Genomic DNA, 22,389 nt, shown 5'->3' with positions numbered 1-22,389 from the left:
ATGTTTAGTTCCTGAGTTGCAGAACAACCTTCGCCCAGGGAAAAACCTGAACTGCGACCCTGGATATCGCCCACTCCCTGCATCCGGTGCGCTCAAGCGTTCGCCCTCCCAAGTCCCCTACTAGGGTAAGGGATGCGCAAAACTAGTCCCACGTGAACCCAGGCCCGATTCCCCGGCAAGTGGCTGCGGGTAAAATAAGGAGCAAGTCAAAAGTCGGCAGTCTGCAGCGCGTAAAAGTTCCACGCCGGGGCTAGCCCTTTAAAAGGGGCGGAGCCTCTCGGTTTCTTAGGGCTTTGGACTTTTGGAGGCAGTCTTGTGACGTCACATCTAACCTGTGCTCCTTATAATAGGGCTGGGCAACAGATCAGTTGTCCTTTTAGCCCTGATGAACTACTAGACTTTGAAATGTAAGTATAGAGGTTTAAAAAGACCAGCTGCTGTTCTTTCATAGGTAAAGGCAGCTTTAATGCTTTATTGCTATCTTTCCACAGTATATTTCTCCAGAGATTTGGCGAAGGTGATGGTCCTTGTGACCCTGGGCAAGTCACTTAATCCTCCTCTTGCCCCAGGTACATTACCATAGATCAGGGATCTCCTTGAGGGCCGCAATCCAGTCGGGTTTTCTGGATTTCCCCAATAAATATGCATTGAAAGCAGTGCATGCACATAGATCTCATGCATATTCATTGGGGAAATCCTGAAAACCCGACTGGATTGCGGCCCTCAAGGAGGGACTTTGAGACCCCTGCCATAGATAGATAGTGAACCCACTGGAACAGATAGGGAAAAATGTTTGAGAACCTTAGGACAGTGGTTCCCACCAGCCAGTCGAGTTTTGGGGATAACCCTAATGAATATGCATGAGAGAGATTTGCATATAATGAAGGTGACAAGCATGCAAATTTGCTCCATACATATTCATTAGGGCTATCCTGAAAACCTTTCCCTTCTGTGCCTCTAAGGCAGGGGTGTCCAATGTCGGTCCTCGAGGGCTGCAATCCAGTCGGGTTTTCAGGATTTCCCCAATGAATATGCATGAGATCTATTAGCATACAATGAAAGCAGTGCATGCAAATAGACCTCATGTATATTCATTGGGGAAATCCTGAAAATCCGACTGGACTGTGGCCCTCGAGGACCGACATTGGACACCCCTGCTCTAAGGGCAGATAGAACATAAGAACAGCCTTACTGGGTCAGACCAATGGTCCATCAAGCCCAGTAGCCCGTTCTCTCGGTGGCCGATCCAGGTCACTAGTACCTGGCCAAAACCCAAGGTGTAGCAATATTCTATGCTACCAATACAGGGCAAGCAGTGGCTTCCCTAATGTTTTTCTCAATAACAGACTATGGACTTTTCCTCCAGGAACTTGTTCAAACCTTTCTTAAAACCAGCTATGCTATTCGCTCTTACCACATCCTCTGGCAATGCGTTCCAGAGCCTAACTATTCTCTGAGTGAAAAAAAATTTCCTCCTATTGGTTTTAAAAGTATTTCCGTCCAGGGTGGGTGGGAAGATTTTTTTTTTTTTTTAATTTGGAGTGCAAATTTTTGGATAAATATAAGGGAAGGGATGATATATGTATTTGTCATCGAATATAATTCTGATTGAATTTAAGTGCTGTTAAAGTGTAAGATGACTGTATAATATGTTGCACTTATTTTTGGCTTTAAAATGAATAAAGATTTACAAAAAGAAAAAAAGTATTTCCGTGTAACTTCATCGAGTGTCCCCTAGTCTTTGTAATTTTTGACATAGTGAAAAATCAATCCACTTGTACCCATTCTACTCCACTCAGGATTTTGTAGACTTCAATCCTATCTCCCTTCAGCCGTCTCTTTTCCAAACTGAAGAGCCCTATCCGTTTTAGTCTTTCCTCATACGAGAGGAGTTCCGTCCCCTTTACCGTCTTGGTTGCTCTTCTTTGAACCTTTTCTAGCGCCACTATATCTTTCTTGAGATAAGGAGACCAGAATTCAACGCAATACTCCAAATGCGGTCTCACCTTGGAGCGATATCGGGGCATTATGACATTCTTAGTCTTGTTAACCATCCCTTTTTTAATAAGTCTCTGTACTTACATTTTGGTCATGCTGTTTGCATATGCAGTTCTCACCATTTACCTTCTTTCTCACCTCTCCCAACCCGACTTTTAGAGCTGCTTGGGGTTCTGAACTGCTCTGTAGCAGAGATGGTAGGACTGAAGCCTTCCGCCATCCCTCCCACCCCAGGTGTAAAATTTGTCAGTGCTGGGACTGCTGCCTGTATTGCTGATCTCATCACCTTTCCACTGGACACAGCAAAAGTTCGATTACAGGTATGCTTTACAAACTAGGCGTTGTGTTAAAAATAATAACTTTATGGTATACCGCCCACACCAGCAGTTCTAGGCGGTTCACATACAATCGGAGAAAAATACAGCTTTGTGAGAAAATACAATTGAATAGGAAATACAGAATAATACTGCATTAAAACCAATCAAATGAAGCTAAAAATGAATCAAACAAATAGGTCTTAACTAATTTCCTGAAAGAACAATAAGGTAAGGCTTGAGTAATAATTTGTAAAAAAAAATGTATATAAAAATTCGATTTAAGGCTTGTTAACTTACACATTTAAAATGTATACAATTGACTTGTACACCTTTAAAAAGCTCATGTTAATTCATTATTATTTACATTCTTATTAAAACAAGGGTCTGGAAGGAACTTTTAAAAACACCCAATAATTGGAGAAAAATTACAAAAAAAAACCAGGAAATGAACCCAAAGTATTTTGCCTCTGGGCACTCCTATAAACTCTTCATCATGCTTCCAGGAATTTGCATCACTTTGTCTTTTTTTTTTAGAATGAAACACTCATACATTGGTCCTCTTTTACTAAAGTGCGCTAATCAAATTAGTGCACGCTAAACGCTAATATGTGTATGATAGGCTATGGACGTGTTAGCGTTTAGCGTGCGCTAATTCGAATAGAGCACGCTGATCGGTTAGCACCCCTTAGTAAAAGAGGGGGTTTGTGTTTTAAAAACAAATTTATTTTACTGTTCACACAAGATTTCACTGGGATGATTCACCATTTAGATGACAGATCATCTGGCCCCAGCAGGGTCCTGAGGAAACCTCTGCTCCGTGTAACCCTTCCCCCTCCCTTATAACTAAGGTGTAAGACTTGATTCAGAGTAGAGAATGACACGGTGACAAAATTCATCACCGTTCCCGTCCCTGCGGATAACCGCGGGAAATAATCCCATGTCATTTTCTAGTGTCTATTTCAATCTCAGTCCTTCTACACCAGCATTCTTCAAAGCAAAGCTTGCGGGTCAGTGGCTGTGGCCATTCATACTCTGATTCTTATGGGAGCCAAGGATAATGAAGCCATTGTGACATCACTGATGTGATTGGCTCTTAGGCACTGGTGGAATGAGGCATTATGACATCACAATCTCAGCTCTGGAATGTTGCTGCTCAATCTCAGCATTCTTCAAAGCAAAGCTTGTGGGTCAGAGGTTGTGGCCATTCATACTCTGATTCTTATGAGAGCCAAGGATAATGAAGCCATTGTGACATCACTGATGTGATTGGCTCTTAGGCACTGGTGGAATGAGGCATTATGACATCACAATCTCAGCTCTGGAATGTTGCTGCTCAATCTCAGCATTCTTCAAAGCAAAGCTTGTGGGTCAGAGGTTGTGGCCATTCATACTCTGATTCTTATGGGAGCCAAGGATAATGAAGCCATTGTGACATCACTGATGTGATTGGCTCTTAGGCACTGGTGGAATGAGGCATTATGACATCACAATCTCAGCTCTGGAATGTTGCTGCTCAATCTCAGCATTCTTCAAAGCAAAGCTTGTGGGTCAGAGGTTGTGGCCATTCATACTCTGATTCTTATGAGAGCCAAGGATAATGAAGCCATTGTGACATCACTGATGTGATTGGCTCTTAGGCACTGGTGGAATGAGGCATTATGACATCACAATCTCAGCTCTGGAATGTTGCTGCTCAATCTCAGCATTCTTCAAAGCAAAGCTTGTGGGTCAGAGGTTGTGGCCATTCATACTCTGATTCTTATGTGAGCCAAGGATAATGAAGCCATTGTGACATCACTGATGTGATTGCCTCTTAGGCACTGGTGGAATGAGGCATTATGACATCACAAGATCTGCTCTGGATACCAGAGACTGTCATTCTGTAGTGTCTGTTTCAACCTCAGTCCTTCTACACCAGCATTCTTCAAAGCAAAGCTTGTGGGTCAGTGGTTGTGGCCATTCATACTCTGATTCTTATGGGAGCCAAGGATAATGAAGCCATTGTGACATCACTGATATGATTGGCTCTTAGGCACTGGTGGAATGAGGCATTATGACATCACAAGATCTGCTCTGGATACCAGAGACTGTCATTCTGTAATGTCTGTTTCAACCTCAGTCCTTCTACACCAGCATTCTTCAAAGCAAAGCTTGTGGGTTAGTGGTTGAAGCCATTCATACTCTGATTCTTCCTTCTTTCCTTAAAGAATGACATGAAGATGGTTTCCCACGGTTATCCACGGGGACGGGAACGGTGATGAATTTTGTCACCGTGTCAATCTTTAAGCCAGTGTTTTTCAACCGCTGTTCCGCGGCACACTAGTGTGCCGCGAGATGTTGCCTGGTGTGCCGTACGGTGCAGACACTGATTAGGCCTCAGGCCGGGTCCCGCACGCACTCCCATGAGACTCCCCCGGTCCCCGCTGCTGTTCAGTTTCGATCTTCTGCTCTGACGCAACCGGAAACAGGAAGTTGCAGCAGAGCAGAAGATTGAACACTGAGCAGCCGCGCGTGCGCGGCTCTTTGGGAAAGCGTGCATGTCGCCGAAAAACAAAACCTACAAACTAAGGTGAGGCGAAGGGAGAGAGCTGGCTAAACAGTAGGATCGATTGGGCAGGCGAGTGGTGGCTGCGGGGACCGTGCGATCGCTCGTGTTCCCGGCTCAAATTGGAAGGAGGGAGTGAAAGGGAAAAGGATTCTGGGCCAAGGGGATGAAGACGGAAAGAAAAACCCACAGCAGGAAAGAAAGGGAAGGACAGGCAGGTGAGCCAGATGCTAGAAGCGGGGGGGGGGGGGGGAAGAAAGAGGGAAAAAAGCTAGATGGGGTTGAAAAGAAGAGACACACTGGTATGGAAGAGGAAGATAGGGGAAATCTGGACACAGGAAGGTAACAGAAAGAGGGGAAATTATGTGCATGGGGCATAGGGACAGAGACATAAAGGGGACATGCCATGGGGATGGTATATGGACACAGGGGGGGGGGCAATGACAGATACATAGGGGAGATATTAGAAATGGAGAAAATAGGAGCACAGAAGCGAGATGGTTTGTGGGGATGGGACAGGGACCGAGCTCGCAGGCTCCAGTGGCTTGCACAAATTACATTGTAACGTGCCATGGAAATAAGAGGGAGGAAGGTAGATAGATAAGCCACGTGAGAGGAGCTGAAGGGTAGTAGAAAGGAACAGATGGTAAAGGAGGGAGGGAAGGGTGGTGGTGGTGGAAAGGAATAGGACAGGCATTGAAGGAGGGTGGAGAGGAACAGACCCCGAAGGGAAATGTGGAAGACAGAGTGGGAAGAAGACAGATGCCAGCCTATGGGGGAGCGGAGGGAAGAAGATGGGTGCTAGACCAATTGGGAGGGGGTGAAGGGGGAGGCACAGTAACAGCAAATGGAAGACGTAGAGAGAAGACACACAGTGGATGGAAGGAATTGAATGAGAAGATGTGGAAAGCAGAAACCAGATAACAAAGGTAGAAAAAAAAATTATATTTATTTATTTTTTTTTTTGCTTTAGGATAAAGTAGTATATTAGTTGTGTTGATAAAAATTTATAAACAAAGCCCTGCCAGCTGAACATCTCTTTCTCTAGTTCAGCAGCCAGAACTTTGATTTATAAGAAAGGAATAAGCTAAATATTACAGTACTAAGGCTTATATGGATGCAGCGGGGACGGTGACGGGGCGGTGAATGGGATGGCAGTGGCGGTGACGGGGCAGTGAAAGGGATGGCGGTGACGGGGAGGTGAAGGGAACGGCTGTTGACGAAGAGCTACGTGTGTGTCTTTCTTCGATTCCAGCCAGAATATCAGCTTTGTGTTCAGCCAAACAGGCCCAGGTTTCGCACTGAATAAAGTATTTTATAATTTTTCACTATTCTGTTTACTTAATATTTCATAATAAAGTAATTATAAAATACTTTCTTTGTGTTTATTTGATTCCTATTCAAGAGAATTACTTTATATATAGTCAATATAGGCACAGAGTTAAATTTTTTAACATTTTCTAATGGTGGTGTGCCTCGTGATTTTTTTCATGAAACAAGTGTGCCTTTGCCCAAAAAAGGTTGAAAAACACTGCTTTAAGCTAACAATGAAGCTGCAAGTAACCAAGACAGTTCAAGCTTGCTTTGCACAGATGCTTCTGTTATATCGATTAAAAGCAATGTTAACACCATATGATTTCCGTAATGTAGTCCAGGCTATGGTTTTGTCGAGACTTGATTACTGCAATGCCCTTTATTTTGGAATAACAAAAGCAAGATTCAGCGCATTGCAGGTCACACAAAATGCAGCAGCAAGATTGATAATGGGTTTGTCTAAATATGATCATATTTTGCCACATCTTCAAAAATTGCATTGGCTACTAATCGCCTTCAGAGTACAGTATAAAGCATTAATGATTTGTCATCAATTCCTGTATGGAAATACAGTGGTACCTTGGTTTACGAGCATAATCCGTTCCAGGATCATGCTCGTAATCCAAAATGCTCGTTTTGCAAAGCAAAGTTCCCCTTAGGCTTTAATGCAAACTCAGAAGATTCGTTCCACAACCGAAGTTTGCAATGGTAGCCCAGGACGTCCTGCGTGCTTGTATGTGGTGAGCGTGTTGTCGGGGCAGCGGCTGACATAGGAGAGGAAAGAGGTGAAGTCACGCATGCTCATTCAGGATGGCGTCCAGTTTAGATGGGAGCCGGGAGAGCGCTGACGGACGGCAGAGGCATCGCCGAAGCTGGAGGGCAGTCGCATGGGGACCCCGAGGCAAGGAAGGCATCTTTTTCGAATCGCTGTGTAGCACCCGCAGGCAGGTACTCACCCCTGGGCCACCATTGCTGAGTGCTCATTTATCGGGGCAATGCTCGGTTTACGAGACAAAAGTTTGCTGAGTGTTTTGCTCATCTTGCAAAACACTCGCAAACCGGTGCACTCGTAAACCGAGGTACCACTGTATTCCAGAATTATTTAAAAATAATATACTCAGTTATACACCAAAAAGATCATTGCGTTCTGAGAATTTGGCTTTACTGAAGACGATTGTGAATCCAAGGCTTGTTGACACTGGTAAAAAGACCTTTTGTTGTGCAGGAGTTCAGATATGGAACTCTTTGGTGGGTCAGATACGGAACTGTCGTGAAAAGTTTAGAAAACTACATAGAACGCAGTTATTTGTAGATGCCTTGCTCTAGACATAATTTTTTTCTCTGGTAGAATTGATAAACTGCTTATGATTAAGTGATATATTTATGATCTATTTGTTATATTATATTGATGCACTTAATTTATGATCTATTTGTTATATTATATTGATGCACTTATTGTACGTTTAAAAATGAATAAAGAATAAAAAAAACACAAAACCTGTTTATGATTGTAATTGTGCAAAGTTATGCCAATTTTTTCTAGCCATGATTTTTAAGGTTGGTTTTTCAGATTTAGACTCGCTGCAGACAACCACCATAGAAAATAGTGAATGGAAGGGTTTGACGAGAAAAACGTCCAGCTGCCTCTTTATGCCACTTGTTGGACGTTTTTTCTTTTCAAAAATCTCTATAATTTACCTAAGAAGTTGTTAGTTGTTTTTTGGGGGTTTTTTAAGTCTATAGTGTCATGTGTTACCTTGGTTGTTGTTTATTAATGGTTTTTTTTAGAGGGTTATAGATTATTTATGAACATAACAAGATCCACGATTCATCTCTAACCTCCTCCTTTACTAACACGTAGTGCAGCGTGATGTCTAGCTAAACACTGCGGGATCTTAGTCCACTTAATTGGGGAATTGATGCCGGACACATTCCAAGTCACACAGAGAAGCCCCCGCTTAAGTGGCGTTCAGAAACCAAAATAACAGGAGACCAAAAAAACACCTGCCGGGAGTCCCAGCCCTCCTTCCAGCAGCCGAACATCCAGAGAGCAAACACACATACCCCACAAGTCCAAACCCTCCCCACTCCCCCCCACCTCCCCACCCACTGACCCCCTACATACCACCCAACCCATCCAACACACCAGAAACCACCACTCCATAGAAGGGACTCGAAGAGGCCAAAAGACCCCCCCTTCAGCCCCCCTAAACAAAACCCAAGCATCACCATAAAATAAACAGTATGCCAAAAAGGCTCGAGTACCCAAAAGGGTGCTAGTACAGTAGAAAAAGAAAAAGTCTGCAAGGGTATGGGTCCCACTAAAACAATAGCTAAAAGCATACAGAGTCAATATCCATAATAGTGAGAGTACAGAAAAAACCCCAAAGTAAACCCCCAAAAGGGAACAACAACAGGTGCAGTTCAAAAAGAGAAAACAGCTCCTGGGTCCCATCAAGGGAGCTGCCATCGCTTCACAGGAACCCCAACTCGATCAGCCAAAGATCCTCGGGAACCAAGCACAGCCGATCAAGTGCTAGGCGTCAAGTCCGGGAATCATTGAAGCACCTGAGCCTGGGCCGCAGCTCTGGTCTCAAACAAAACCAGCTGGCCCTTATAGATGCTTTGCAGGATACTGCAGGGTGAAACGCATCTTTTTCTCCGTGAGTTGTTTACAGATGGTCGAAAAGCCCCGACGGAGGGAAGCCACGTGGGCGGAGTAGTCCTGGAAGAGCAGTGTACGCTGATTATGAAACCGGAGATCTTTCCGTTGCCAATAATTCTTGAAAAGCAAGTCTTTAATAGCAAAATTAAGTATACGCACGATCACCACTCTGGGTTTAGGCATCCCCTCCTGCTTTCTGCCCAGCCGATGTGCTCTTTCAATGCACAGGGGGCCCAAACCATGAGTGACCAGCAGTTCCTCCACCAACCATTTTTCCAGCATGGGGAGTAGGTCCGCATCCAGCACCGATTTGGGGAGACCCACTAAACGCAAATTATTTCTTCTGGATCTATTCTCCAGATCCTTTATTTTCTCCTCATAGCTCAATACTTTACGTTGCAGTTGTTGCAGCTCCTCCTGCACAGTGGTGAGAGAATCCTCTGCGGAACTCACTCGTTGCTCTACTTCTGCAACTCGGGAATTAAATTCAGACACGGTGGTAGAAAGCGTCATCAAGGAGTCATTAACCTTATCCAGTCTGGTTCCCAGTGCTTACACCACCGCCTCTGCTAGGCGAGTAATCATTTCCTCACTCACGGACTCGGCCGCATTAGCTGGACCCGCAATTTTCCTGTCAGCTCCAGGCCCCAATTTCAGATGTTCTCGCTCCTTTTTTCCGGTTTTAGTAGCCATCTCAACGCTGCTTTAATGCACAAAATTGTCCATAGGCCTTAGGTAAGCATTAGGAAGTGCTTGGGGTAGAATATATTCGCAGATTATAGTTCAAGGTGGCCGATACGGAGGGAGAACTTCGGAGCTCAGGGAAAACACATCTTCCCTGCTTTCTGCACGGCCACGTCCCCCCTTCATAAGAAATTTAATATGTCTATCATCCCAATCCAGTGTAAACTGAATATTTGAATCCCTGGTATTAACCCAGCTCAGAAACTTTTAATATTTTAACTGTTCCTAACAATATTCTGACGGTTTCTGCGTCTGTGTATGGCCGTTTGGAGGAGGATGGGCAGGGGAGGGCTTCAATGGCTGGGAGATTGTAGATGGGCTGGAGTAAGTCTTAACAGAGATTTCGGCAGTTGGAACCCAAGCATAGTACCTGGTAAAGCTTTGGATTCTCGCCCAGAAATAGCTAAGAAGAAAAAAAAAAAAAATTTAAATTGAATCAGGTTGGGCAGACTGGATGGACCATTCGGGTCTTTATCTGCCGTCATCTACTATGTTACTATGTATATTGATACACAATTGTACGTTTCTCTCTCTTTCTGTCTTGCTCGGTGACTCTTAGGTTCAAGGAGAATCAACAGTGCATGGAGCACTAAAAGCCATCAAGTACAAGGGGGTCTTTGGGACCATTACCACCATCATACAGACAGAAGGACCCAGGAGCCTGTACAATGGGCTGGTGGCTGGACTTCAGAGACAAATGAGCTTTGCCTCCATCCGGATTGGACTTTATGACACAGTCAAACTATTTTACACTCGTGGGAAAGAGGGTAAGTCAATAAGAGAGTCCTGAGTCTGGGACAAAAAGACTCCCTTTTTAAAATCTGTCATAACTGGTTAGCACAACAGTGTATAGTGATACGAGGGGGGTGCTGAAAAGTTGCAAGCGTTATTTTGCCACCCTAGCTGAAAAGAGTGTTATTTCACCAAGTGCCAATTTGCAGAAACGAAATTCTATGGTTTTTTTTACATTATTTCAGATCATTGATTGAACCATTTCCACGTCATTCTCTTCTTGATTGGGCTGAGAACTTTTCAGCGCCCCCTTGTAATAGCTTGCAGCAGGTTTGGCTGAACCATTGAGTAGACTAGATAGTCCTCTGGGGTGGCAGTTTTTAAAGGGTGGCAAAGAACAACTGCAGTCAAATCAATAGGTACACATACTCAAAAGAGGCATTAATAAATATTTTTAGCTGCCGAGAAGTTGGAAATTTTTCAAATAGCCCATTTATCTGGATGTATATCTTTTGGCGATCCCTCATTATGTACAAATATTTCAAAATATGGTGTCCTAGCATAGGCAACAGAACGCTTTTTTGTTTGGGGGGGGGGGCAAAGGCTTCGACCCAGACCTGCCCAAACTCCGCCCCTGACTCCACCCCATAATACTAATTGTAATGCAATTTTTTCTATCCATTTTTCATATACACACAATATAATCTTATTAATACATAATGGTAGCCACAAAATTAAAAAAAAACCCACAAAGCACACTGTATGCAGAGAAAATGTTAATTATCATTTATATTTGGGGGGTTTTCAAAGATGTCAAGGCAGATGACTTTAAAATATGCAATGTCACCTCAGTAACAACTATAGAAAAATAGACAAATATAGTGCAAAATATAGACAGCAGATATAAATTCTCAAAACGGACACATTTTGATCACTAAATTGAAAATAAAATAATTTTTCCTACCTTTGTTGTCTGATGATTTCATGAGTCTTTGGTTGCACTTCCTTCTGACTGTGCATCCAATATTTCTTTCTTTCTTATCCAACATTTATTTCACAATCCAGCCCCATCCCCTTTTGGTCCAGGTCTCTCTCTCTCTCTCTGTTTTTCTTCTGCTTACAACCCCCTCCCACTCTCTCCCTCCTCTGTTATGATCTTCCATCTCTTTGTTCTTCCTCAGGGTCTCTCCCCCTCTGTCTCTTCTGCCTGCACTTCCCATAATCCAGAATCAGCCTCCTGTCTTTCCCCTTTGGTCCAGGCCTCTCTCTCTTTGTCTTTCTTCTTCTTACAACCCTCTCCTCCCCCTCCTCTGTTATGATCTTCTATCTCTCTGTTCTTCCTCAGGGTCTCTCCCCCTCTGTCTGCACCTATGGTCCAGAATCCATAGTCCAGAATCTGCCGCCTGTCTTTCCCCTTTGGTCCAGGCCTTTATCTCTCTCTTTCTTCTGCTTATTGACATCAGGGGGAGGAGGAAGGCTTGTGGGCTGGTGGCGTGCATTTGCTGCACACGCACATGGCCCTTACCTTCCTGCAGTTATGGTGGTGAGCAACGGCAGCGGGCAGGGAGTAGCAGCGGCTGTGGGCAGCGGTCATCCCGCGTACCCCCTGACCTAAAGGATGGGCAATTTTTGGGGAGGCCATGGCCCCTGTGCCTCCATCCCCCCCCCGTTCCGACGCCTATGTGTCCAAGTACGCATGGGAGAGGGGGAAAAATGGTGTTGGGTTATCAAACCCAAGTTGGGGCAGGAGCATGAAAGTTAATTGTTTGTGTAGGATGCCTTTGACACGCAGCTCCTGATTGGTGAGGCCCGACTTTAGTGCAGGAAGAGGCCGTCGGAGCATACCGCACAGGGCAGGATTAACCAATAGGCTAAGTAGGCATGTGCCTAGGGCCTGAAATGGTCAGGGGGGCCCGATGAAGGAAGGCATCAACAATGTTTTTTTCCAAATGGCGATGGGCCCCTCCAGCATCGATCGGCAACACGGGCCCCCCCCCCTCCCGATCGGCAACACAGGCCCCATCCCGATTGGCAATGCGACCCCCATTGACAGAAAGTAAGACAAGCAAGCAACACGGGTAAGAAAGGCAACGGGAACTGTAATTGTGCAAGCGGTGCTGGTTGCCCAAAAGTTTCCCTCTGACGCAGCTTCCTGTTTCCGCCTGGGTGCAGGTGAAGTGGGGCAGGGCAGGGCAGGGGCCAAGTGTACTTATATGCCTAGGGGCCCTCGACAAATTAATCCTGCCCTGATACCGCGAGTGATTTCCTTCACTCGCCGACGCTCCAGCTGATCTCTCCTACCTCTCTGGCTGCCCTCTCCTGCCCAGTCATTCGCAGTCGGAAAATACCACGAATGACTGGGACCGCGAATCGCCACGACCACAAATGACCAGAGAAGCACAGTATATTGAAAACCGGACTGGTTGGGTGAGTCCTGAGGAGTATTTTGAGAACCACTATTTTACCTAAAGAAATGCAGTGCACCAAAATGCACATTTTAGGTTTAAACATTTTTATTGATGATACCAGAAAGTAAACAAGATAAATGCTGCCATCTGTATAATGGTAACTTTAGATAGATTGTACGTTAGATAGATTGTAAGCCCTCCGGGACAGATAGGGAAAATGCTTGAGTACCTGATTGTAAAACCGCTTAGATAATCTTGATAGGCGGTATATAAAAACCTAATAAACTTGAAACTTCTACATAAACAAAATTTGCACAGACCCAGTAAGAAGTATCGTCATCATTTTTGCAAACGGGATTAATAGATCACAACTATCCCGAATCACAACTATCAAAAAGCATTCCGGCATATCTGGCTCAGGACCCTGAACACTTACGAGCCCTGAGAAACAAGGTCACAACACCCCCCCCCTCCCTCGGTCAGGTAACAACAAAAACAAGAAATTCAAGTACTGCCATACAGGCATCCAAATACAAACCAACAAGAGCCAATCCGTCAAAGTTTGTACAGAATTATACTCGCCAACATCCCTCCCACCCCCCTGGGTGGTGTTATATATAGGCATAAAATTCTAGATTCAAACATATGCGTGGAAGGCCCGCAAAGGGAAAGGAAAACCCCCATCCCAGACCGCAACCGTGACCTTTCAGAAAAATGCCAAGCCCCCCCCCCCCATACCTCTCCCGTAGACTGAGCTAGGCCTGCCCTAAAACCAAAAGACAAACCCCCCCCCAAAAACGTACAAACCCATGAACCCAACAAGCGAATCTCAACCTGCCACCCACCTGACTGGAACCAAAATCCCTTCCCCAAACCCCTACCGCCCCCCCCCCCGGCGCAGAATAATAATAATAATAATAATAATAACAGCTTATATACCGCAATACCGTGAAGTTCTATGCGGTTTACAAAAGATTAAGCAAAGGTACAAATTGACTGACTTCAAGAGGGGAAGTAATTAGACAGGAAATTCATTGTTGAGGAGAAAAGTGATCAAAAGGACAGTAGGTCGCTATTGAGAGGAAAGAGATAAGTGGATCAGTTGTCAAGATGTTTTAGGAACAGGTTTCCTAAATTCCTCATAAGTAGAGGGCGAAAGTAATTGTTCTAGGTCTTTACCCCATGATGCTGCTTGGTGTGAGAGAAGGAATTCATGGTGTTTTTTCAGTTTGCAACCTCTCACTGGGGGGGGGAAACGAAGTTGGAATGTGAACTTCTCTTGTGTCTGTTGGTTGAGAAGGAGAAAAGGTCAGTAATGTATTTGGGGGCAAGTCCGTGTAATGCTTTAAAGCAGAAACAGGCAAATTTGAACTTTACGCGTGCCTTCATCGGCAGCCAATGTAGCTGCCGGTAGTAGGGTGTCACGTGGTCAAATTTTTTTAGTGCTGGGGATGAAGATGCAAATTTTAAAGTAAGTATATGCACTTTTTTTTCTCTGGGCAGATGCTGGCATTGGAAGCAGGATCCTAGCTGGGTGCACCACTGGAGCACTGGCAGTCACTATCGCACAGCCAACAGATGTGGTGAAAGTCAGATTGCAAGCACAGACCAATCTTCATGGGATGAAAAAGAGATATGACGGGACGCTCCATGCTTACAAAACCATCACTAAGGAAGAAGGCATAAGAGGGCTCTGGAAAGGTGGGTAGAATCAGGTACTTGCTTAGAGCACAGGCTGCACAAATCTAAGTCTCATAGGGTCGAATCCCATCAAGCTGAACACCCAGATTTCCAACGTGTGCAAATTTGGGCATATAAGTTAAAGAATAGTACCGGTTGTGTGCCTAATTACAGACGATGCTCAGAACTCTCATGCTGTTCTCTGTAATGCAGGAGATGATAATCTAATATAATAAAATGCTAGGCCGCGCATGCGCACTCAAAAGTCGTGTTCCCTGATTCGTCGCGGAAACACGAGTGCGCATGCGCGGCCCTGGCGGCGGCGGCGGCAGCGGCTTTCAAATTAAAAAAAAAAAGTTACACAGCTGCGGCGGCCTTCCTCACCCCCGCCTCTCACTCTGCATGGTACCAGCTCCTCTCTCAAACTGCACCAGACTCTGCTGTTCTTCGCTCTGCCCTGCTCCTTGCCTTACTATATTTTTAAGTTGAAAGACGAGGCAGCGGCTTCTCTCAGGATCCCCACCTGCGTCGGAAGTCCAATGCAGTCAAGGAGCAGGGCAGAACGATCTTCAAAATGGCGGCAACTCGATCTCCGTTCCTCCGGGGGGGGGGGGTCTGGGAGGAGAGGGATCGCGGCCACTCAGCGCCCCCACTGAGGAGCCCAGCAACTTTCCGCTGCCCGGGACCCGAGTCATTTGCCGCCCCCCCTCTTCCCTTACTGCGGGCCCGACTGGCGATTTAAGTAGCGTGTGCAGCAGTCTTCACACGCTGCTTCGGGCACTTCTACTGCCCTGATTTGCTCCGGACGTGCCAGAGTAAATCAGGGCAGTAGAAGGATCCGAAGCAGCGTGTGAAGACTGCTGCACACGCTGCTTGAAGAAATAAAGAGAGACACACACACACATATATTCTAGCACCCGTTAATGTAACGGACTATAAGACTAGTAATAATAATAATAATAACTTTATTCTTCTATACCGCCACAATCTTGCGACTTCTAGGCGGTTTACAATCAAGAGTGCTGGACATTCAGCGAAATACAATAAGTAGATATTCAGAGGATAATACAGAGATCAGAGACCTCAGGAGGCAATAGTATAGAAATACAATTTGCTGAGCGAAAATGTAATATGTACATTTTAGCAGGTAATGTCCAACAGGATCTGTTGGGGATAAATAGCAACGTAAAGTTACGATAAGATCAAGATGATCACAGGAACAGTGCTGAAAAATAACTTCATAAGAACATAAGAATAGCCTTACTGGGTCTGACCAATGGTCCATCCAGCTCAGAATCCCGTCTTCATGGATGCCAATCCAAGTCACAAGTACTTGGCAAAATCCCAAATAGTAGCAGCATTCCATGCCACCGATCCAGGGCAAGCAGTGGCATTTCCCATGTCTGTCTCAACAGCAGTTGATGAACTTTGCCTCCAGGAACTTGTCCAAACCTTTTTTAAAACCAGCTACATTAACCGCTCTTACCACAACCTCTGGCAACGCATTCCAGAGCTTAACTATTCTCTGAGTGAAAAAATATTTCCTCTTATTGATTTTACAAGTATTTCCTTCAATTTCGAGTGTCCCCTAGTCTTTGTAATTTTTGACAGGGATGAAGTGCGAAGTAATAAAATTCGCAGACGACACCAAACTATTTAATGGGGCTAGGACTAAAGAGGACTGCGAAGATTTACAAAGGGACCTGAACAAGCTAGGGGAGTGGGCGACGAGATGGCAGATGAAGTTTAATGTAAAGTCTTGCACGTAGGGAACAGAAACCCGAGGTACAGCTACATGATGGGAGGGCTGTTACTGAGTGAGAGTACCCAAGAAAGGGACTTGGGGGTAATAGTGGACAAGACCATGAAGCCGTCAGCACAGTGCGCAGAAGCCGCTAAGAAAGCGAATAGAATGTTAGGTATAATCAAGAAGGGTATTACAACCAGAACAAAAGAAGTTATCCTTCCGTTGTATCAGGCGATGGTGTGCTCGCATCTGGAGTACTGCGTCCAATATTGGTCGCTGTACCTAAAGAAGGATATGGCGATACTCGAGAGGGTTCAGAAGAGAGTGACACGTTTGATAAAAGGTATGGAAAACCTTTCATACGCTGGAAGATTGGAGAAACTGGGGCTCTTTTCCTTGGAGAAGCGGAGACTTAGAGGGGATATGATAGAGACTTTCAAAATCATGAAGGGCATAGAGAAAATGGAGAGGGACAGATTCTTCAAGCTTTCAAAAACTACAAGAACGAGAGGGCATTTGGAAAAATTAAAAGGGGACAGATTCAGAACCAATGCTAGGAGATTCTTCTTCACCCAACGGGTGGTGGACACCTGGAATGTGCTTCCAGATGGCGTGATAGGATGGTATTGGAGTTCAAGAAGGGATTGGACAATTTCCTGAAGGAAAAGGGGATAGAAGGGTATAGACAGAGGGTTACTAACAGGTCCTGGACCTGATAGGCCGCTGCGTGAGTGGACTGCTGGGCATGATGGACCCCTGGTCTGACCCAGCAGAGGCACTGCTTATGTTCTTATGTACTTCAATCATATCTCCCCTTAGCTGTCTGTTTTCAAAGCTGAAGAGCCCTAACTTTTTTAGTCTTTCCTCATACAAAAGGAGTTCCATCCCTTTTATCATCTTGGTTGCTCTTCTTTTAACCTTTTCTACTGCTGCTTTATCTTTCTTGAGATAAGGAGATCAGAACTGAATGCAATACTCCAGGTGAGGTCGCACCATGGAGGCATTATAACATTCTTAGTCTCGCTTACCATCTCTTTTCTAATAATTCCTAGCATCTTGTTTGGTTTCTTGGCCGCCGCCACACATTGGGCGGAAGGTTTCAGTGGTGAGCGCTGACTCCCCCCCCAAGGTGGACCCTAGCATCCGGTAACTACATTCACCATTAATAGTATGCAAATCACCTGCATGCTATTAGTGTCGAGCCTGGTGCGTGCGCATTAGGGAGCACGAGGAGGTGGCTGATGGGACAGTGTGCGGGTTCCTTATCGTGTTTTCCCTTTTATGTAAATTTCAACAAATACAGATATTGTAACTTTTCCCTCCTTTCCTGCCCCTTCATGTAAGTCCTTATCTTAACTGTTTTATATTGTTTGTCTTTTGTCTAATTCGTCTAAACTGTATGTGAAACCACCACCTGGTGGCTTTTAAACTGTACATCGCTTAGATATGTTTTTATAAGCGGTTCATCAAATGCAAATAAACTTGAAACACTTGAAACTTGCATCACACCCGAGCTTGGCACTGCCGACAGCCAGGAACAAATGGCAGCACCCTCCCCGCCATCGGGCGGCCGAATGTTCAGAGTTGTGATGGGAGATGGCATGCAGCTGCTCTGCCCCACGTTGCCGTCGCATGGCAAGACAGAACTGGAAGGATCTCGGGGAAAGGGCCTTCCTCCCAAGTGGACCCTAACTGTCGCTTGAAAGGAAGGAAGGGGGTCATGGGCAACTGAGTTAGGCCTACCCAGCAAGCAATGGAATGCCAGCATCTGGCATTAGGGTTTCAGGAGGACTACTGCACGCCTTGTTTACGTCTGCTTTACTTACATTTGCATGTAATTGCACTGATCTTCGGTGCCCATGCTGTGCCCTTTGAACATATACACTAGCCCAACGTTAATTGCCTCTAGCACTGGTGTTAGCTCTGAACATTCGCTGGTAATTGTTAAATTAGGCGCCAGTCCTAGCGTAATAAGGGGGGGTGGCGGACCACCCCGGGTGCTGTTTTGATGGAGGTGCCAGCACCCATCCTCCATTCCGTCCGTCCCCCCCCCCTCCCAGGCCAAAGCGGAGAGACATGAACGAATTCTTTGCTTCGATCTTTTGCGGAGAAGATGTGTGAGATCTACCTGAACCGGAAATGGTTTTCAAGGGTGATGATGCGGGAGGAACGGAAAGGAATCTCGGTGAGTCTGGAAGATGTACTAGAGCCAAATCGACAAGTTAAAAAGTGAATAAATTGCATGGACTGGCGCACCATGGTACGGCTGCACCTCGAATACCGTGTGCAGTTCTGGTCACCATATATCAAAAAAGATATAGCAGAATTAGAAAAGGTACAGAGAAGGGTAACAAAAATGATGAAAGGGATGGGACAACTTCAGCTTGGAGAAGAGATGGCTCAGGGGTGACATGATAGAGGTCTATAAAATAATGAGCGGAGTGAAACAGGTAGATATGAATCGCTTGTTCACTCTTTCCAAAAATAGTAGGACTAGGGGACATGCGATGAAGCTACTAAGTAGTAAGTTTAAAACAAACCGGAGAAAATATTTCTTCACACAATGTATAATTAAACTCTGGAATTCGTTGCCGGAGAATGTGGTGAAATCAGTTAGCTTAGCGGGATTTAAAAAAGGTTTGGATAATTCCCTAAACAGAGAAAGTCCATAGGTTCTTATTGAGATGGCTTGGGGAAAATCCACTGCTTAAAATCGTTTACTACTTGGGACCTGGGTTGGCCACTGTTGGAAACCAGGATACTGGGCTTGATGGACCCTCGGTCTGTCCCAGTTGGCAAATCTTGTGTTCTTAAGGGAGGGAAAGAGAGAAGCTCACCCACTTTGGGCTGAGGCCCACCCAAAATTGGCTTCCTGGCTATGTCACTGGTTAGGGCACCCGTCAATATATAAGTTCGCTTTAGTTGCTTCTAGGTGCAATTCTATAAATGGCATCTATGACTGACATGCACCAGGCGCCGCATTTTTCGGCACCTATGTTCTAGGCATCATTTATAGAATCAGGGCCTTTGTACACAGTGTGTGGTATAGGCCGAGTTCACAGTAAAGAAACCCAGCAAAACTTTTGTACAGCAAGTGTAAATTTATATGAGAGTTTGTGACTAGTAGGGATAGTTCTGACGGCCTAGTTTATAAAAGCATATAGGTATCTATGTTATTTTTACAAAATGGACAACTTTTTCGACATTTAGCTTAGATGCTCTGTTATGATGTTTTCCCCCAAATGGTCAAAATGATCACACACTAGCTGGACGAAGAAAAAGACCATTTGGCTCTGTCCACTTAAACAGTAGTTTGAGCACTTCCTTATGGTTCATAGACAACAACGCGGAAGACAAAGGCGCGCGCCAACAACTGAGCGCAAGATGGAGGCGCGCGCCGAAGAAAATTACTGTTTTTAGGGGCTCCGACAGGGGTTTTTGTTGGGGAGCACCCCCAGTTTACTTAATACAAATCACGCTGGCGTTGTGGGGGTTTGGGGGGTTGTAACCCCTCACATTTTACTGTAAACTTAACTTTTTCCCTAAAAACAGGGAAAAAGTGAAGTTTTCGGTAAAATTTGGGGGGTTACAAGTTACAACCCCCCAAACCCCCCACAATGCCCCCACAACGCAGCGCGATCTGTATTAAGTAAAGTGGGGGGGTTCCCCCCCCACGTCCCCCCCCCGTCGGAGCCCTAAAAACAGTAATTTTCTTCGGCGCATGCCTCCGTGCGGCGCTCAATTGTCTGCTCGCGCCTTTGTCCCGGCGCGCTTTTAACCTGACACCCCGGTTCATAGACAACAACGCGGAAGACAAAGGCGCGCGCCGACAACTGAGCGCAAGACGGAGGCGCGCGCGAAGAAAATTACTGTTTTTAGGGGCTCCGACGGGGGGGGTTTGTTGGGGAGCACCCCCAGTTTACTTAATACAAATCGCGCCGGCGTTGTGGGGGGTTTGGGGGGGTTCATAGACAACAACGCGGAAGACAAAGGCGCGCGCCGACAACTGAGCGCTTGACCTGACACCCTTCCTTATTGCCATAATTTCTTTTTCTTTGGGTTTTAAGATGTGAAAGGAGACACATGGGTTGTTTCTTACATATTTATTCTAGTTGAGAGGAAAACCTACGCACCCAAGTCACTCCTTCCGGACAAGTTCTGTACCTTTGAGAAAAATGCGTATTACATCTATCTAAAATACAGTATAATAAGCCTACAAATGTGTTTGATTTTGGTGTAGGAACTCTCCCTAATGTGACAAGAAACGCCATTGTCAACTGCGCAGAGCTCGTAACCTATGATCTGATAAAGGATGCCCTTCTCCAACACAAGCTAATGACAGGTGATCCGTTTGCTTTAAAATAAATGATCATGTCTTAAGCTACACTGCATTTTTAGGATTGCTATTGGATGATAATTGCAAGCACGTATTCTGCCAAACAGTAAATCTATTGTTTTATAAGAGTAAAGACTCAATGCAAACATTTAAGGGTCTTTTACTAAGGCGCGCTAGTGCGTCTTAGCTCGCGTCAAATGCTAACATGTGCTAACGTGTCCATTATATCCTATGGACTCATTAGCGTGCATTAGCATTTAGCGCGCGCTAAGACGCACTAGCGCGCCTTAGTTTGACCGTGTTGCCCCAAAGAAGGGCTGAACTCATTAGACAAGCATCTCCATGGGATAGTAGGTGTCGACATGACAGAAAAGTTGAACTCAAAGTGTAAGGAGGTTTGGACACTTATTTATTTTAAAAATGTCTATTCCGCATATCCTGCAAATTCTATGTGAATTCCAATAAAACATCCCAAATAATTAAAACATGCAAATATCAAATTACATCCTTACAAATACCAAATACACTTTAAAAGAAATAAAATAAAACTAACCTAAAACAATACATTTTTTCCCCCTGCTCCTACTCTACTGAAAAATGACTATTTACAGTTTATAAAAATGCGCAAAAACAGGACAGTTTTAAGCCCTTTCCTGAACTGTAATACAGAGGATCTACTGGTCGCTTATTCCAATGGGTAGGTCCTTGCACAGAAAACATTGACTTACAATAACTTGAGCATTTCACTACAGTCAAGGAGAGCAAAACAAGACATAATTTGTCCTTTGAACACAGGCTCTGCGACGGCTGATAAAAGTGCAGCATCGAACGCACCGCCACAGGGCCGGCATCACGCTGCGATTTAAATAGTAAACAAAGAGCCTTAAATTCGATGCGAGTACTGATGGGCAACCAAGGTAGCTCTTTTAACATAGGTGTAATGTGCTCAAATCGTGATACACGCGTAACCATATGTGCAGCGGCGTTCTGGGTGAATTGCATGGCTTTGAGAACACAATGCGCGAGACCCAAATACATGACATTGCAATAATCAAAAATGGGATTTACTATCGTCATGACAGTCATCCTAAAATTGTCCTCAGACAGAAAATCTCTTAGTCTGCGCAACACTCGAAGCCAACAAAATATACTTGACACAACCAATTTTACTTGTGCCTTAAAGGATAATGCAAAGTCCAAGATGTCACCCAGCAAGAACCAATTACTGCTGCAAATACATCGTGCAATGTAGGAGAGACACTATGTCATGATAGATAAGTGAGAAATAATATCATTATCCTATACTTATATACCACAGTTTTGATATGCACTGGCATTGTTCACTAGTGTACAGTCTTATCAAGTCTGGGAAAACTATTACTCTCTGTATCAGCCGGTAGGTGCGTCCCAAAATAAGATGTAGTAGGCGTCGATGAAATGAATGGTGTTTTACACTTCACACAAAGAACTCGGGCTATAGGTTTAGCACAGCTGGTATGAGGTCATGTGACATCATTCATGGAAACGTATGGAAGTACTGAATGGGTCTAATCCAGACATGGGCAACTCCGGTCCTCAAAAGCCTGGAATCCAATTGGGTTTTCAGGATTTCCCTAATGAATATGCATTGAAAGCAGTGCGTGCAAATAGATCTCATGCATATTCATTGGGGAAATCCTGAAAACCTGATTGGATTCCGGCCCTCGAGGACCGGAGTTGCCCATGTCTGGTCTAATTTAATCTAACTCTTAGTCTTATATACCGAATCATCTCCTAAAAATAGGAGCTCGATTCGGTTTACAAAATTAAATAACAAAGAAAGATTCATTAACATTAATTGGAGCTTTTGCCTAAAAGGTGATGGAACATAGCAGTTTAAGGTTTTGCGAAAGATCTGATTTGA

General features: G+C 44.8%; 1 protein-coding gene across 2 annotated transcripts in view; it reads left to right on the top strand.

Moving 5' to 3' along the window:
• The first annotated feature begins 299 nt into the window (after nt 1-299).
• The window catches only part of UCP1 (uncoupling protein 1), a 46,096-nt gene continuing 24,006 nt past the window's right edge, over nt 300-22,389 (top strand). For both annotated transcript variants that reach the window (XR_004538950.1, XM_033939739.1), the window contains exons 1-5: nt 300-407; nt 2,158-2,318; nt 10,143-10,350; nt 14,227-14,424; nt 20,391-20,492. Coding sequence is in view for 1 of the 2 variants with exons in the window: in XM_033939739.1 (XP_033795630.1) it covers nt 2,193-2,318; nt 10,143-10,350; nt 14,227-14,424; nt 20,391-20,492 (634 nt within the window). In the remaining variant the exon portion in view is untranslated. The remainder of the gene's footprint in view (nt 408-2,157; nt 2,319-10,142; nt 10,351-14,226; nt 14,425-20,390; nt 20,493-22,389) is intronic.

This window comes from Geotrypetes seraphini, chromosome 1 (genome assembly GCF_902459505.1).
Source record: "Geotrypetes seraphini chromosome 1, aGeoSer1.1, whole genome shotgun sequence".
Classification (NCBI taxonomy): domain Eukaryota; kingdom Metazoa; phylum Chordata; class Amphibia; order Gymnophiona; family Dermophiidae; genus Geotrypetes; species Geotrypetes seraphini.
The sequence above is the reverse complement of the archived record's forward strand: the minus strand, read 5'-3'. Positions and strand labels throughout refer to the sequence as shown.